The 16395-nt window shown below is 34.8% G+C and overlaps 2 protein-coding genes across 2 annotated transcripts; one reads left to right on the plus strand and one right to left on the minus strand.

Moving 5' to 3' along the window:
* Positions 1-665: 665 nt before the first annotated feature.
* Positions 666-9447, minus strand: LOC138304972 (actin-6-like). The gene is made up of 11 exons (XM_069245389.1): positions 9197-9447; positions 8738-8877; positions 7701-7940; positions 6813-7059; positions 6417-6602; positions 5830-5949; positions 5282-5482; positions 2072-2241; positions 1611-1853; positions 1124-1370; positions 666-904 (listed from the first exon to the last, which is right to left on the minus strand). The coding sequence occupies exons 2-11, from the start codon at positions 8858-8860 to the stop codon at positions 666-668; spliced, it is 2016 nt and encodes a 671-aa protein (XP_069101490.1). The 5' UTR covers positions 8861-8877; positions 9197-9447.
* Positions 9448-13332: 3885 nt separating this feature from the next.
* On the plus strand, positions 13333-16206 carry LOC138336782 (uncharacterized). Its single transcript, XM_069286347.1, has 4 exons — positions 13333-13501; positions 14277-14376; positions 15111-15295; positions 15688-16206. Exons 1-4 carry the CDS (start codon positions 13453-13455, stop codon positions 15981-15983), a joined length of 630 nt encoding a protein of 209 aa, XP_069142448.1. The 5' UTR covers positions 13333-13452; the 3' UTR covers positions 15984-16206.
* Positions 16207-16395: the final 189 nt, after the last annotated feature.

Genomic DNA, 16395 nt, shown 5'->3' on the forward strand with positions numbered 1-16395 from the left:
TTTTCTAATCGTGTCTCCATATCTGTAGTAGATCAAATAGTATTAATTATATTATAAAATTAGCCAATTCCAAAATAAACATTACGAATTGTATCACGTACATTTTTTGCAATATGACATTCTTTCAGCAATTTTGTTTATTACAGGTTGTTCATTTGCATTTGAGGGTAGGTAGAGTTCTTTCATTAGTTTGAGTACGAAAATAAAGTATTTTTCTGTGAACAAAAACGATGACGTTACACCCACAGACGCATGACGTAAGAATCAATATATGTTAGTCACATCAGACAGTTATACGAACTCAAAATAGTAAAACAATCAGACTAATGATTTAAACTCTACCTGAAAACAGAGTACTTCCGCCGGACATGACGACATTTCCAAAGAGACATTGTCGAGATCTTTTGAAATCAATATCACATGCCATGACCGCGTCCTGTATCTGTCTGTGGATTCCATTGTACTCCTTTCCTGATATTTCAAAAACAACTAAGTTAGTGATATATATGTTATGTGTGCTTAATTTTATGAAATAAAGATTAGATATAAATAGATGGATGAAATCATATATATCTTCCCCAAATTTTCGGCTACATAATCTTCGTCAAGGAAACATAACGCAACTTACTCTTCAAGCCCACCATCTTGCTTTTTAAACACTTTAATTATGACCAAATTATGAAAACATAGCATAAATGTAAAATACCCTTTCCTATTATTGATGGCTGGAAGAGAACCTCTGGACATCGGAACCTCTCGTTGCCAATGGTGACAGTCCTGCCATCCGGAAGTTCGTATGATTTCTCAACTGTTGAAGATTTCAATGCTGTTCTCATTTCGTTTTCAAAGTCAAGAGCGACGTAAGTTGTCTTTTCTTTAATATCTCGAACAATCTCCATTTCTGCTATTTGTAAAAGAATTTGAAACATAATTAAGATTCTATCAATGTATTTTAGTAGCGATGTTTTTGGCTTTACATTGCATTGCATATTACATCTGCAATCAAAAGTATTTAAAGCCAAAACTTCGGATATTAATGTCTCGTTTTGTTATGTAACTTGCGGATGCAAACGTCGACCTACAATAAATAAACCCCACAATGACTACGCTTTTCTAGACTTACCAGAAGTTGTGAAGTTATATCCTCTTTCGCTTAGAATCTTTTGAAGGTAGGTTGTGAGGTCATGACCTGTCAGGTCTATGCATTTGATAGCGTGAGGGAGGGCGTAACCCTCGTAGATAGGTACCACGTGGGACACACCGTCCCCGGCTTCAAATACGAGCCCTGTAGTTCGTCCGGAGGCGTACAGTGATAGAACTGACGTGTTTTCGGCGTAGTAGGCGGGTACTTTGAACGTCTCGAACATCATCTGCAAAACATTATAACATATATATTCATAGAACAATTCATTAAATGTGGTAAATTTAAAATATTTGTCCGTGACATGTTGCGTTTACCCATATACTGTATACATTGATTTATTCGTTACAACCAATACCTATCCGCAAGGGCAGATAACTCTGTAATATGCAAATACGGAATAGACATATCCGTGTAAATAGCGTAAATCCCCTTCGCGTTTCACTTTTACTGTAATACGTTTCTCAACCTGTATCATTCTTTCTCTGTTGGCCTTAGGATTAAGTGGTGACTCTGTCAACATGACCGGATGTTCCTCGGGAGCCACACGGAGCTCGTTATAGAAGATGTGGTGCCACACTTTCTCCATGTCGTCCCAGTTGGTGATAACACCACGTTCCATGAGGGGTGGCTCCTTGGACAATACCCCTTGTTTGGTGTCTGCCTCGTCACCAACGTAGCAATCTTTATACTTCATACCGACCTTCCCAAGCTTTAAACAAATGGATAAATTAATTAGATAATATACTTCCATGCGCTTTAGATGGTATAAACCACATGGAGCTCAATTTTATTTCAAACAACTACCAAATGCGACCAATATTTAAGGAATATGAAATAAACTAAAGGCTTATTTTCTCGGAATACTTTAAATGACATGATATTATGAAATACGTTTACTGATTAAGCATTTACTTATAGATAACCTACGTCATTTTTGGGTCGTCCTACTTTCGGAGGAAATACGGCACGTGGGGCATCGTCTCCAGCGAATCCCGCCTTACACATCCCACTTCCGTTGTCAATGACAACAGCAGGGGTATCGACCTCATCGTTAGAAGCCATGACTACTTCCCAATTTATCTTTTCGTTTGTTGAATCTGCAGATATTTAATGCAAAGTATAGCTAATAAATATTGTGTTGATTTAATCATTTACGAAGAACAAATGCTTCATTTATAACCTATAGATAAGCCAGACTTTTATAATTTAGTTAACATATTTTTATATTGTTTTTTAGTTTGTAAGTACATGTTTAATTTATTGATATTTAGTTGTCTATATAGTTCTATAGTTTTAGACTATGTGCACTATTGTATCTTCTATACCTACGCCCTATTTTGGGTGATAAGAATAATTGATTAATTGAATTATCAACATTAGCTATAAACAAAATTGATATTTAGAAATCAAGGGCATAGTTGTTGTGTATCTTGAATACATTGGACATTTCGGAAACAAACTATAACAGTTAATACGATGTTCTAAAAATAGGTATTACGCCCGGGTGGGCATATCCAATACAGCCGGATACATGTCCCCTCGCAGTTCGAAACATAGGATTCCATGTGATATTAGAAGTTTGCTACTTTTCCCCCAGAGAACACACTGTTAATGATTTATTAATAATCTTAAATCTGAACTGACTCAAAATGTTACTATTGTAAACAAGATTTTCTTACCCTACATCCATTGATAATTCAGGTCGGGAGCAAATCCATTCATTGTAAGCCTGGATGTGAAACAAACAATTATAGTCGTTTTCAAACTAAACTTGTAATATAATTAACACTGTAAGGCATTACGAATTTTCCATATAATCTCGTGAAGCTAAATTACAGTGCGATATCTCGGACAATTGCAGTGCATTTAAATAACTATCTAATAATAATATTCACATGTCGATACATTGTTATTATATTTTCTAATGCATATGTAACATGTTTTTTTTAACTTTTGCGTTTTATTCTGTTTATACGGCGACAATAAATTCAATTTATCAATCGTGGTTAAATATACAATCTTTGTGTTAGTTAGTGATTATGTCAACCCTTCGTGTATTTTATCTCTAGCTAGGGTAGTCATTCAGTAAAACCTGTAGTCTACTCATCTTTCGTTTGTGAAATGTCTGTTTTTGGTTTGGTTTTACGATTGACATTCTACCAACAGCTGAATTCATTCAATGGCGGTTTTTTATGAGGAACGTTTGTGTGTTTTGGAAGACTGTGGTATGTTTGGGTATTGTTTCTCTGTAACTATCGAAAATATTGGTCATTTTGACGCTATCTGGCTGGAGTATGTTGCAAAATACATCGAACAGCCCACCCCATCTGATCATATTAATATGAAATGACAACGAACAAACCATGCAGTCGGTCGTCACATTCCCTTTACACTGAACGTAAACTAGACTCGACTAGGGGACATGATCAAAGTTTTCCTCACAGGAACATACACTCGACCCCAGGTCAAAAGCAATGTCCATTGCTTTCATATAACATCTAACTTTCTCTTACATGGGGGCTGACAAATGATGCGTTTTGTTTTGGGGGGATTTCTTTCACAAAAATAAAAAAAACAAATGAATATACATATGTGGTTCTTTCCTAATATTTACGTCAGCTTTGGCCTGAAGTAAATTTCGTGTAAATACTGAAGTTTAGAGCCTTTACTTAATTTCTTTGGTCGATATTAACAAACATAAATGGATACCTTATGCCAATGTTGCTTACGATTTGCATGACAAATGTAAATATACATACAATACAAATGTATGCCAGTGTAATACGCAAACATTGGGTGGATTGTTATGACCTGATACCATTATTGTCATTTAAGATTAAAGGTGTAATCTAAATCAATACGTTGCTTTATCAACGATACGATAATTCTTTTCTGACTTCTTGAACTATGTACTAAGTCTAGGTGAAAGCATTCATGTTAAAACATCAAATTTATCATGCATGTAAGACACTGCTAATTCATTTCTACTGACACAAAATAAACGATTATAGTGTTTTAGAATGTTTATTGTCAACAAAACAATGTAAAAAGTAAATATAATCATTTCAGGATTACAATATGGCATAAAAAGTAATATCAAAATCATAAAATTACATGTAGCAAAAGTTGTTACAGCATGCAAAAAACATTAAAATCAGTGACTTAATAAATATATATCTCTCAGAACAAAAGGCCCATGGGCCTTAACGGTCACCCGAGCTCGAATATAGAATGAAACAAAGACATATAAACACTACATACGGGTCCTTGAAGTCAGTCAGTGATTTCCACAGCCCCTGGGAGGTGGGGGTCATATAATTTACAATATTGATTGGCCTCATGCCTTAAAAGGTTTGTGCAAAATTTCGGTTTTGGAGAAGAAGTCGAAAACGTAAATTGTTTATCGTCGCACGAACGGACGACGGAGGACAGACGACGACGGACAAAAGGCGATTAGAATAGGTCACCATGAGACTTCAGGTGACCTAAAATATAATCTATAATGTATGTTATATAAAAAGCGTCCCTATCACTATTGCAACAATTGAACAGTCATGATAATATTTTAGTGCAAATGGGTTTTTTTCTTTAAGCTAATATTATGATTTATATAATTCCTCAAAACACTGTAACTCATCTTCAACATGATTAAAACAGGAGGGACATATTTTTAGTGCATTATTCCGCATTCTTTCAATAGTTTGTTTTCTATTTACACATAATTCTTCTTTTACATAGACAAAGTTTTATAAAAGAAGTTTCGAGAATTAACTCGCATTTATAGATAGTTTTGACCTCGCAACCAATTGTCAGTTTAAAAGCAAACTTTTAATCTCGTATTCTCCAAAGTACTATTAATGAAAGATATTGTAAAAAAAAAATTTGTATTACTCATTAGTTGTTAGAGCCAATACCTTAAAGACAAATTATCCTAAAGACACAGTTAACCGTTTATCTCCAAAGTATTATTAATGTAAGACTTACACATCTTACATCAATCTATGAATAATAAATATACCAAGGAATAATCAATTTTAGTCATAGATATTGCTTGCAGTTTATTCTGACCAGTCGTTAAATTCCGTCACTTTTTGGAAACAAGAACGTGACGGAAAATGTCGAAAGTTGTCGTCTGTTAAAACCTTCGGTGAACATGTCCGGGCCCCTGCTCCATGTACTCCTCTCGGGTGACAAACATTTGGCTGTAATTAGATAGCGATCCTAAAATGGAGCCCCCAATCCAAGCCGAATACTGACGCTCTGGGAATTCATGTACCAACAGTTTCATGTCCCTACGCCATTTCGCTCTCACCTCCTTCCTAATCCGATCAGCAAAACCTTTTCAACAGAGACAGACATTTTGACACTGCTTTTATGTCAGAGCAAAAACGTGGTGTTAAGTTGTTTTACTAGTCACGACACCATTTGGTGACACAATCAAAAGAGACAGAAGTTTTGACAACATAGAGTTAAGTTTTAAAATTGCTTTATCAGTCTTAACACCATTTGGTGTATCTTAAAAATACATGTTTATCAATCTTGGCATGCCTTTTGCCTCTTATTTACTTTCCATTTTTATCACTCAAACTTTTTGTTTTTCAAGAGCAACTCATGATTTGGAGTTTCAGATCTCCATTACTCATTTTGATATTCGGTAAATATAAAATACAATGTAATTCACTTACCCGGTAACATAGTGGAGCCCCCGGTTAGCAATATGTTGAGGAACATGAATCGGTGAATATCAGTCTCGCAAAGCATTATAGAATCAAACATCATAGTGTGACAGCCCGGCAAGTTCAAACCTAAAAGTAAAAAGACAAGCCTGATATCATGACAAGCCCATGTCTGACAGTAACAGTTATTTTTATAGCAGGTATACGTATCTGTATTACATTTTGGGTTCTCGGACGCAAAAATAATTGCAGCCGAACGATTGGCGTTAGACGCGAGTTTATACCTTATTGCGAGGAGCTTCTTAGACGCAAGGATGGGCGGGGCAGTACGATTGGCGTTAGACGCGAGTTTATTCTTTCAACGATGAGAACCAAACTATGTACTAAGTGTCTGGTTAGGATCGGAACGTTAATTGGCGTAAGGCAGGCTTATAACTATAGCCGACAAAAAATCCACTTGAAATATCGAGATATTATACAATGGTGATATCCATATGCAAGTCGGGAAAATATTGAAAATATGTCTTACTGGTATTTTATATAGAATAATGAGCCACCTGCCGAATACTTTGCCGACCAGCTACCCAGTGACGTACCTAGGAGTGAAGGTTGGAATAGAACTTCTGGACACCGGAACCTTTCTTTGTCGATACTAATGAACTGGCCATCAGGAAGTGTGTATATTTCTTTTAGTGTTGAAGATGCCAGATTAGATTCCTTTTGGAAGTCCATAGCAACATAGCACAGGTTCTCCTTCATCTTTCGGACTAACTCGTGCTCAGCTGTAATTTCAAATAAAACGGCATTGGTGATGATAATGAAAAATTTGTTCCATAAACAATAATGAGAGACAGTGATAGTTTTAGTAATACCATTTAGACAGGACAAGAGTGAACGAGCGAAAGTACAGAGGGAAAGTTTGTAGAAAGGCAGTGACAGGATTGAAAGGAGGCCATGGAAATGAAAGCAGTTCTGGCTATTAACATAATTACCTGAAGATGCGAAACAGTATCCTCTCTCTTGAAGGGTTGTTTGGAGGTAGTCTGTGACGTCACGACCTGCCAGGTCGAGGCGTTTGACGGCATGAGGGAGGGCGTAACCCTCGTAGATAGGTACCACATGGGACACACCGTCTCCGGAATCAAGCACGACCCCCGTAGTACGTCCGGCGCTGTACATTGACAGTACCGAGTCTGTCGCCAAGTACAGTGCAGGAGTGTCGAAAACCTCAAACATCAACTACAAAATACCATATAATGTTTACCGAATACCATATTATTTTTATCAAATACTATATAATGTTTATCAAATACCATATTATGTTTATCAAATACCATATTATGTTTATCAAATACCATATAATGATTATCAAATACCATATAATGGTTACCAAACACCATATAATGTTTATCAAATACTATATTATGTTTATCAAATACCATATAATGTTTATCAGTTACTCAGATATATGGAATAATTGTCGTTGAAAAAAAATCATGTTAGAATTATAGAATACTAACAACAACGTCTTGGTCGTCACAAATGTTGGGGTTTACTTTATTGATGTAAAAATCGTGCGGATTATCGTCTGGAGGATTATCGTTTGGATTATCGAGGAAGGCGACGTCTTGGACTCGCAAGAGATACTAAGGACTATCAGTTTCTCATCAGTTCAACGTTAAAAACTTGTGATTGTTTGATTTTCTTAACTAGTACTATCCCAGGTAAACATGTATTTACCCTAGCTTGATGGTTGAAACTTCATAACGTGGTCTTCCAGTGCTTGTTCAGTCTAAGTATAAAATGTATTGATGGAGGTAACCATTTAAAGCTATTGTGTATCTCTATTGTACATACTTTTTATTTTCAGACTTTAGTACCTGGACTGTTTTTTCTGTGTTTGCTTTGGGATTCAGCGGAGGTTTTGTGATGAGAATTGGTCGTTCGTTTGGGGCTACACGGAGCTCGTTGTAGAAGGTGTGGTGCCAGATCTTCTCCATGTCGTCCCAGTTGGTGACAATGCCACGTTCTATAGGGTATTCCAACGAGAGGATATCGAGTTTGTCCTGAGTCTTATTTCCAACATAACATTCACTGCTTCCCATGTCGTGCATACTTAACTACAACAATTGTGAAAAATAATTTTGACTATAATTATTACCCCAGATGGCATAATCTTTAGATATGTTATAATATACTGTACAGCTGTTTAATTTCATGGTTATACAATTTCGCTGTCTTCTCAATTGACGGGTGAAAATGTTTACGCATTTGTCAATTTCTAACATTACTAATTCATGCATGTTTTCTTACTTATCATTCTTTCTCATTTATTCGTAGGTATTTTTTAAAGTTCGTAGAAACTATCCTCTACGAATAAGTGCTACTATAAAGTATTCAACACGACGGAGCTTATATATACTATTGAATGTCCTCAGCTAGCGTCGGTTATAACAAACAAGAATACTACAACCTCATTTCCTTCGCTATTATTCATAGTTATGATACATATGTTGTAGTGGCTACTTTAGGCGCGAAATATCATTTACAGAAATGTATTTCCCTGCCTTGCTTGGGTGTGGTAAGCTTTTAGCAACGTATTGAGAAATCCAAAGAGTTCTGCGATATAACATCAAAATTCCTCCTGTATTGAAAATAATTTTTCCGGCCTACCCTTAGTTGGCATTTGGACAATAATTTTACAATAAATTTACAATAAGTTTACAATATGTATACAAGTTTACACAAAACTTTTACTCACTAACGTTTTTTTTTTTTTCAAATGTATTCGCTTGCATTCTTACAACCTCATTTTCATAAAGCCTCAACGTTACTACCGAATGTATGTAAACTCTAAATCAAACGTCTAAAATGATAATGAACAATATTGGTATTGTATAATCTACATTAGACTTACGCTGGTATAAGGTCTCCCCGTCAAAGTCGGGACTATTACGCTTGGTCCATCTTCTCCGGCTATCCCAGCCTTACACAAACCGCTACCACAATCAAGTACGATCACATCGTTATCCTCAGACATTTTCCGTCTATCCTAGTCTATAAATTGTGCATAATTTGTATTAACTGAAAAATTGAAATATTCATCCGTAGTGTAATTTTTCAGCAGAAAATTTATTTGAATTTCCGCTAATACAACGCGGAAACTGACGTATTGGACATCTTGAAACCAACAAATAAATTTGTAGACAGTCAGTAATTTTTTTTCAAAATGGATATGCTTTGCTTTTTTGTTTTTGGAGCTATTGCAAAGGAAACAATTTTAGCAGACAAACGCATTAATCGGAACTCCTCATCAGTTTCATTTTTCAGTCGAGGAGTTCCGATCAATGCAAACCAAACAAATGTTGATACTCACATAGCGGCGTAGTTAATCTCTCGTATAAGGCGCACAGTTCTGTAACCTCACATCTTCATGGATTTTAAACAGTCCGTTTGGTACCTTTTACATGATGACAGATTCAATGTGTTTCTATTATCGCGTTTCTGCTACAATACAGACATGTAAACCGTAAAATAAGCACACAACTATATTCCTGACACACATACACACACACCACTCTATCTACCTACACATAGCCATAATTAGGTACTCACCATAACATGTAGGGTGAAGTGTGTATACACCTACCCGACTCGGGCCAGTACCACGATCTAATTTTAGACATAACTAAACAGACATTGGGAAGACTTTTTACGTTGATTTAGGTAAAATAAAGAGACAAAATGACTATAGATGTACCAATATGCAATATTGCTATTGGTTTATATCGTGTTTTGTATTCTTTCTTATAAAACTTGATAAAAACGGTTTTAAGATATCATTATTCTTATGCTATATAGATAAAATATCGGAACAGTACTTCATAGAAGAAGTAAAGACAAATGATATTGTAAATACCTGTTATATCTGTAGTATTAGATTTAATTTAGAGGATGAAAATAAGTTATTTTCAAATAAAAACTGTTATTCTTAAAAAATTTAATATCAACATATTTTCTTGTTATTTTTTTGTTTCACAGAAGTCAATTAAAATCATAATACAAAATGTTTCGGACATTGATTTGAGTTTAATAATTGATTTCCAAGGAAAGAAAATGAAATATTTTTATGTCATATCAGTATCAGTAATCAGAAAAGTGTCAGGGACAATGTAAGCGTGCTCAACCCACTTATTAATTTGTATATTTTGTATGTGAATATTCTATCAGTAACGATTTACCATCCATTAAAGTATATTACTGTACGGGTAAATATCGGTAAACAACGTACTATATTAATCAGTGAGAGGGAATAACGACTGGACATATTTCTTCAAGTTATACCCTCAAGACGTCCATGTTCAGTCTGTCGCCATGTACAAACGGGCTCTGGAATGGCTTTTCAAAATATGGTATGTCACAAAATTTACCGTCCTTATAAGGAAATTATACCATGTTGTTTATTTTTTAGCTTACTGGGAATTTTACTGATACATATATAATCAATTCCATATAAGGTATCCTGTACTATATATCAATACGCGCATCATGGTTATTGTCACACACAAGCTAGGGTGAATATTCTATTTATAGACATTACGAAACAAGAAATGTGACTTTCGTAACACAGGTTTACGGTAATATTCAAATCGTTAGTGGAACTAGTTTTAAAAAGATGCTCCTCCGCTGATAAATGGTATTTTTCTCTACTAAAAACATCAGACGAATTGGTATTATTCTTCAGTTACAAAAGTTACTGACTTAACAATATAACCACCATTGAAAAGTTTTAGCTTCTTATTTTATGTCAAGATAAAGTATTAAAAACAATTAATTACGTCCCGAAAAATAATCCGTGGCACTATGTCCTATATCGGATGATTTCCTGAGTGCGTATCAACCAAAAATCATTTCATATCACATTTTTGCGTGTTAATTAGACATCTAGACAATACACAGTTAAAAACCAATGATTATTTAAAAATGATTATCGTTTATGCTCTGTCGATGGTGGAGCATTTTTAAAGCTGGTTTAATGGGATTGTAAGTCTTACAACAACCACAGTATTCTGTTAAACTATCGAGACATTCATCGCACTCATTTTAGTTATCGCTTATTGGTGTTAATTGTCATCACATTTTCTCTACATAATCATTCTTGCTAGTGTAATATTAATCCTAAAATTATATCTTAATGTCATAACATTAGTAATAAAAAGAATAATTATATAATCTCTTTTATTCCACGTAATGGTTCTTATCCAACAAAATACTTTTTACTATCAAATATACTGGACGAAATATTGTAAATATTTGATTCTAAATACATATGTACATTATTTCTCACTCTTATATTTATTCTAAAGACGGATTTTCATTACCCTTACATTCATTCTAAAGAATAATTCTTTTCGTCATTACTTAAGTATACATTCAATATTGTCCATTAATGTACATTAGGATTCTCACTGCTATCACAACATGAAGTGTCCATAATTTCTTTATTTAATCTACAAAGTAATTTTTCTTCACTAAAATGCACTACTAACTGTAACATCCTACTGACCTACAACAACAGGTTAGATATTTGTCACCATGTAAACACATATCATCGCATTAGTTGAATTAAAATATACTAACACAGCATATTTCTTAAAGTGAATAGTCGGGCAAAGAAAACCAGTCTAAATGCGTTCATTGGCCTTCCAAAAGTTCTCACATATTAATACGACGGTCAAGTTCTGCTTAGTTTCCCAGTTCTGACCATTAAAGTAAAGAAAAGTTGAAAGCATTGAAAGCGAGGCTGCGTGGAAATGTAACAACGGACATAGTGAGCCGGGAGGACGTTTTAGAATTCCCATACTTTAAATTAATTTCTTCGTACGCAGACAGATTTTGACGAGAGATTTTATTTTTCCATTTCATAAGAAATTATACTGGATACATTCACACCATTTTTACTGACTTTAGCCATCCTTGCCCGACTGTTCACTTTAACGTATTTTCTCCTCGGTAAAGGAATGATATGGTTTATTGAATTGAACGGATGTTGACGTATTGCGTACTTCAGAAGATACAATGAAGTTCGTCTTCAAACTTCTTGTAATGTACATTATCGTGCCTTGAGGAATACCACAATTCATTACAATGGGATAATACCTACAAATGACATTGCTTTCCTTACTGACCAAGTCGTCTATCACATAATATTTGCATCACTTTCTATAGGCTTTCTTGTCCTTTAACAGTGAAATACATGAATGTATTCACACAATGTTCGCCGAATTGTGTACTATTTTTGCTCTTCAACTATAATCTTTGTTTTCAGTCGTCTGCCGATCATGTTTACCACTATAGCAAGACACATGTGGCCAAGAATGCCGACGGATCTGCAATGGCCAAGAACCGAGTGTCCACGTGGTTTTGACTTAAGTCGGCACTTTTGTTTCGAGAAATCGGAGCCTGATCAGACAGTATTAGTACCATCGTAATATCCGCCTCTTTAAAATGATGTTGTAAAAATGAAGGCAGTTCTGGGGACTTTACAACTACTTTGTACCGTTATTCAATTGTTTTGATGTATCAAAGGGCCAATATACCTGTTATTTCATGTCGCATACAGAACCGTCAGTTTCGCTGTGACATAAATCAGACATAGATTTAACAACGGTAATTATTTGGTTTGATTTTATTTATTAGTTTCACGTCCTATTAACAGCCAGGATCATTAATTAAGGACATGACAGATTTTTTAAAGGAAAGTCAGTCGGAGTACCCCGAAACAACTCACCGACCAGCGGTTAGTACCTGACAACTGTCACAATTGGTATTCGAACTCGCAACCCAGAAGAGGGCTTGTGATCATATGTCGTGACATCTTGCCCACTCGACTACCGCGATAGCAACTCCTTGATAATCGAAGATATATTTTGGTCCGGCGGGACTTTTCGTTACCTACCCCCTATTAAAATGCCATGCCCTAAGGCGACCATGGCAAAAGACAAATATTTTTTTTCTAAACCCTCTTGTAAAAAGATGCCTGAAATATATAACTCTATATTTCTTCTTATAAGGATCTCATATTTGTTTTTCGAGTTATTAAAACACGCCATCAACTTATTCATAGTGTTTTACATAATATGATTTCCAATTTATATCCAAAGTCTTAAAGTGTGAAGATCAAATAGAGAAATTTAGATAAACAAATTAATATCTGCTTAAACACTTATGTTCAGTTTGTAGCTGTTTAGCATGCTATAATGCTATCATTCCAGCCTCCTGAACTTCGGAGGTCAAACATCCAAAATTCACGACTTCATACTCTGTAGATTTATATAAACATATAATGACTATTAATTGATGGATGGGATGATGGTCAAGGGATGACCACTCATCATCACACTGGTTCGATAAATCACAGGAGATGAATGACCAGGTAAAACACGTATTTAATCTATCTTGTCAATCGCCGCGTGTAACTGTACCAGATTCGCCATGACAGGCTACATACCTGCTGCTCCGGACGATGTTACGGGGGCAATAGTGACGTCATAGACCAGCCATCAGCATACCTGTACACACTAATCCCGTTTTATAATCATATAAGTAGGGACAAGATAGAAGAAAGCGGCGATGATTCCCTGGGGCCTCGTAGTTGTATGTCTATATCTTTCGTTATCAGGTAAGCATCAGTATTTCTTTAGCTTAATTCAAAACATATTTTACATTGAAATTGTATATTAGAAACATATTGGTAGACTTCCGATATGATATTGGCAAATTATTGTATGTAATGCATTATGATTATGTGTTTTGCAAATAAAATGCTGTTATGCATAAAGATCACTTTTTTGTGATTTTTATGGCATAGATATACCTTTATGGCGTTAAAATTACTCACATGAAGTCCATTATAACAGTAATTTTACAAATATCATTTATATCATTAAAAATTAATATAAAGAAACGCATTGTTGTATTTCGGTGTTAATTTTGTGTGCGATATGAAGTGATATGTACCCTACGTTCCCATATTCAGAAAACGGGACAGCATTATGTGATAAAGCTCCTTCACTAAAAAGTGTCTGACATTTGAACTTCATTTTCCAAATGTCTTCATGAACACTGTTTTTTATACGATTTATATAGTTGAGCAATGTTCCTTCAGCGGGGGAAGCGGGATATAACTCGTGAACGGGTGTTTTTTTTTTTTTTTTTTTTTTTTTTTTTGTAAATAATGGATCGGATTGTAGTTTCAGCCTTTTTGAACATTTTACTTTTGGTATGCGGTGTTCTGATTGATTCGTTCGGAAAGGAACATCCGATGGCATTAAGGAAATATACAAAAATCTTCACGTTGCGTTTTACATTCTTAATACGATCTAATATGTTGGTCTCGTTAATGTTTGAATTAGAATATTTGTTTTTGATTGACGATGAGTGTATTTTCTCCCCAGCTGTGAGAGGACAGGAGTACTGCCTAACAAGGGACGGGGTGCAGTATTGTGAAAATAACTGTTGTGGTCCGTATGACGATCAGCAGTGCTGCTCCTTCAAGTGAGTACATACAGTTTATTGATCTTCCCTGTCAATAAATCTTCAAAAAACATTTCTCCACGAGAAATATTACAGCTTCATCAACATGAGGAGATTTTAAGGGAATAGATGATATCTATATTATTTTATCTTAGTTGTGACAAGTATTTTCATTGGTTTAATTAATTGTTATAAGACAATAACGTTAAAAATGACGTCACCCTATATAACGTTTATAACGTCGTATTTGATTGGTCGATACGGCAGTGTAACAATATCTAAGAGAATAACAGATAAAATATTAAATCATAAGGATTAAGTTGGATAAATCTTTATACTCTGAGAATTTTGTGTTATATATTCAATATTCAGGTTAATCCTTAAATAACTTGACTGCTGGTATGGTTCATCGTCATAATGAGATTATGAGTTAATGTTCATTTAAGGTTATACAAATATATTTCATATTATGTAATATTATTTTCTCCAGAAGACTCTTCATGATGTTTTATTTTCGACATTTTTATTAGTGTCTTTTACAGTTAATTATACATTAATCTAGCAGTAAACAATACATCATCATCATCATCATCATCATCATCATCATCATCATCAACATCATCATATCATCCATCTATTTATTTAATCGCTATCATCCATGACCATTACTCCATATCAGTATTGATCATCATTAATAAAATCCCATGTATGATGACGGTATATCTAATTACAAATGTAACTTTTCTGTGATCCAGTCCTACGCTCTTAGTGTTGCTTGTCGTCGCTGCTATCCTCATCATCCTCGTCGTCGTTATCCTCGTCCTGTTCTGCTGTAAGGCTCAGAAGAAACAGAGGACAACAGTGGTACAACCAGCCGCCCAGCCAGCGGTACAATATATCCCGGCTGACCATGAGAGTCGGCGGTCATCCATCACATACGGTACGTCGGCCGACAGGGTTCTCAAATAGATAAATAACCATAATTGTTGACAGTTATCAATTATAAACGGACAGGGTAATTAACTTCTAGTTTCCTTAGTAATCGTTGCGATTGTGCACCTTTCTAGATGTGTTATTTTGAGAAAGAAAAGGTTGTATTTTGAAAACATTTCAACATTTTTATTAATGAAATTAACGAAATATTACAGCTGAATTTTGTTTACGGAGCAGATTTAGGATAATTTCGATACTGTTTAACTATTATTTAACCAATGAAACAAACATTTAAAATAAATAAAATTATATAGAAGGATTCTGAACGCTAACATATATATAATTATGAAATAAGAAACGATTTTATTAATTTATTCTTTCTTGCCTTGTTTTGATAAGTTGTCGTCCCTCCTGGAGAATCACAGCTATTCCTTCACAATGCTTCTCGTCTCCCTCCCTACACACCGGAACCTCCAAAATACTCAGAAGGTTCATCGTACGCTTCCGGAACCGGTCCTCTCTTAAGGCCAGGACACCTCAACTCCGTATGGCCTATTCCGATGGCAAGCGGAAGCGGAAATGGAAAAGTCGCCTCAGCGCCACCTAGTTACGCGAGTAATCACACTCCTATAAGTGTTGAGCATGACATGTCAAGTACATCTGAGACTCCCGTAAAACAGGAGAGTCATATGTAAACAACAATCTGTCGTTAAGTAGGGATATTTATAGATAAAAATATCTAATTATATATATGTATATATAAATGGATGTCAATGAATTCAGGTTGTAATGATTTAGAGACTATAAAGCATTGACACATGCTTGGTACATTATACGATCGTTAACTTATCCATTTGAGATGCATTTTATGAAGTAGGATACTTACGCAATTAAATAAATGATAATATTCCTAAATTATCTATTTCGTCATTGTTTTTTCTCTTTTGCTTTTTTGTTTTAATTACTTTGAAACTTACAATACATTTATAAACTTACTTATCTACTTATGGGTTCTTGTTTTGTGTCATTTTTTCATCTCGAGACATGTCGTTATTATCATCTTCGATATTCTATGGGTTACTATCACTGTCGTTATATTCCCCTTGG

Source organism: Argopecten irradians, chromosome 12 (genome assembly GCF_041381155.1).
Source record: "Argopecten irradians isolate NY chromosome 12, Ai_NY, whole genome shotgun sequence".
NCBI classification, from domain to species: domain Eukaryota; kingdom Metazoa; phylum Mollusca; class Bivalvia; order Pectinida; family Pectinidae; genus Argopecten; species Argopecten irradians.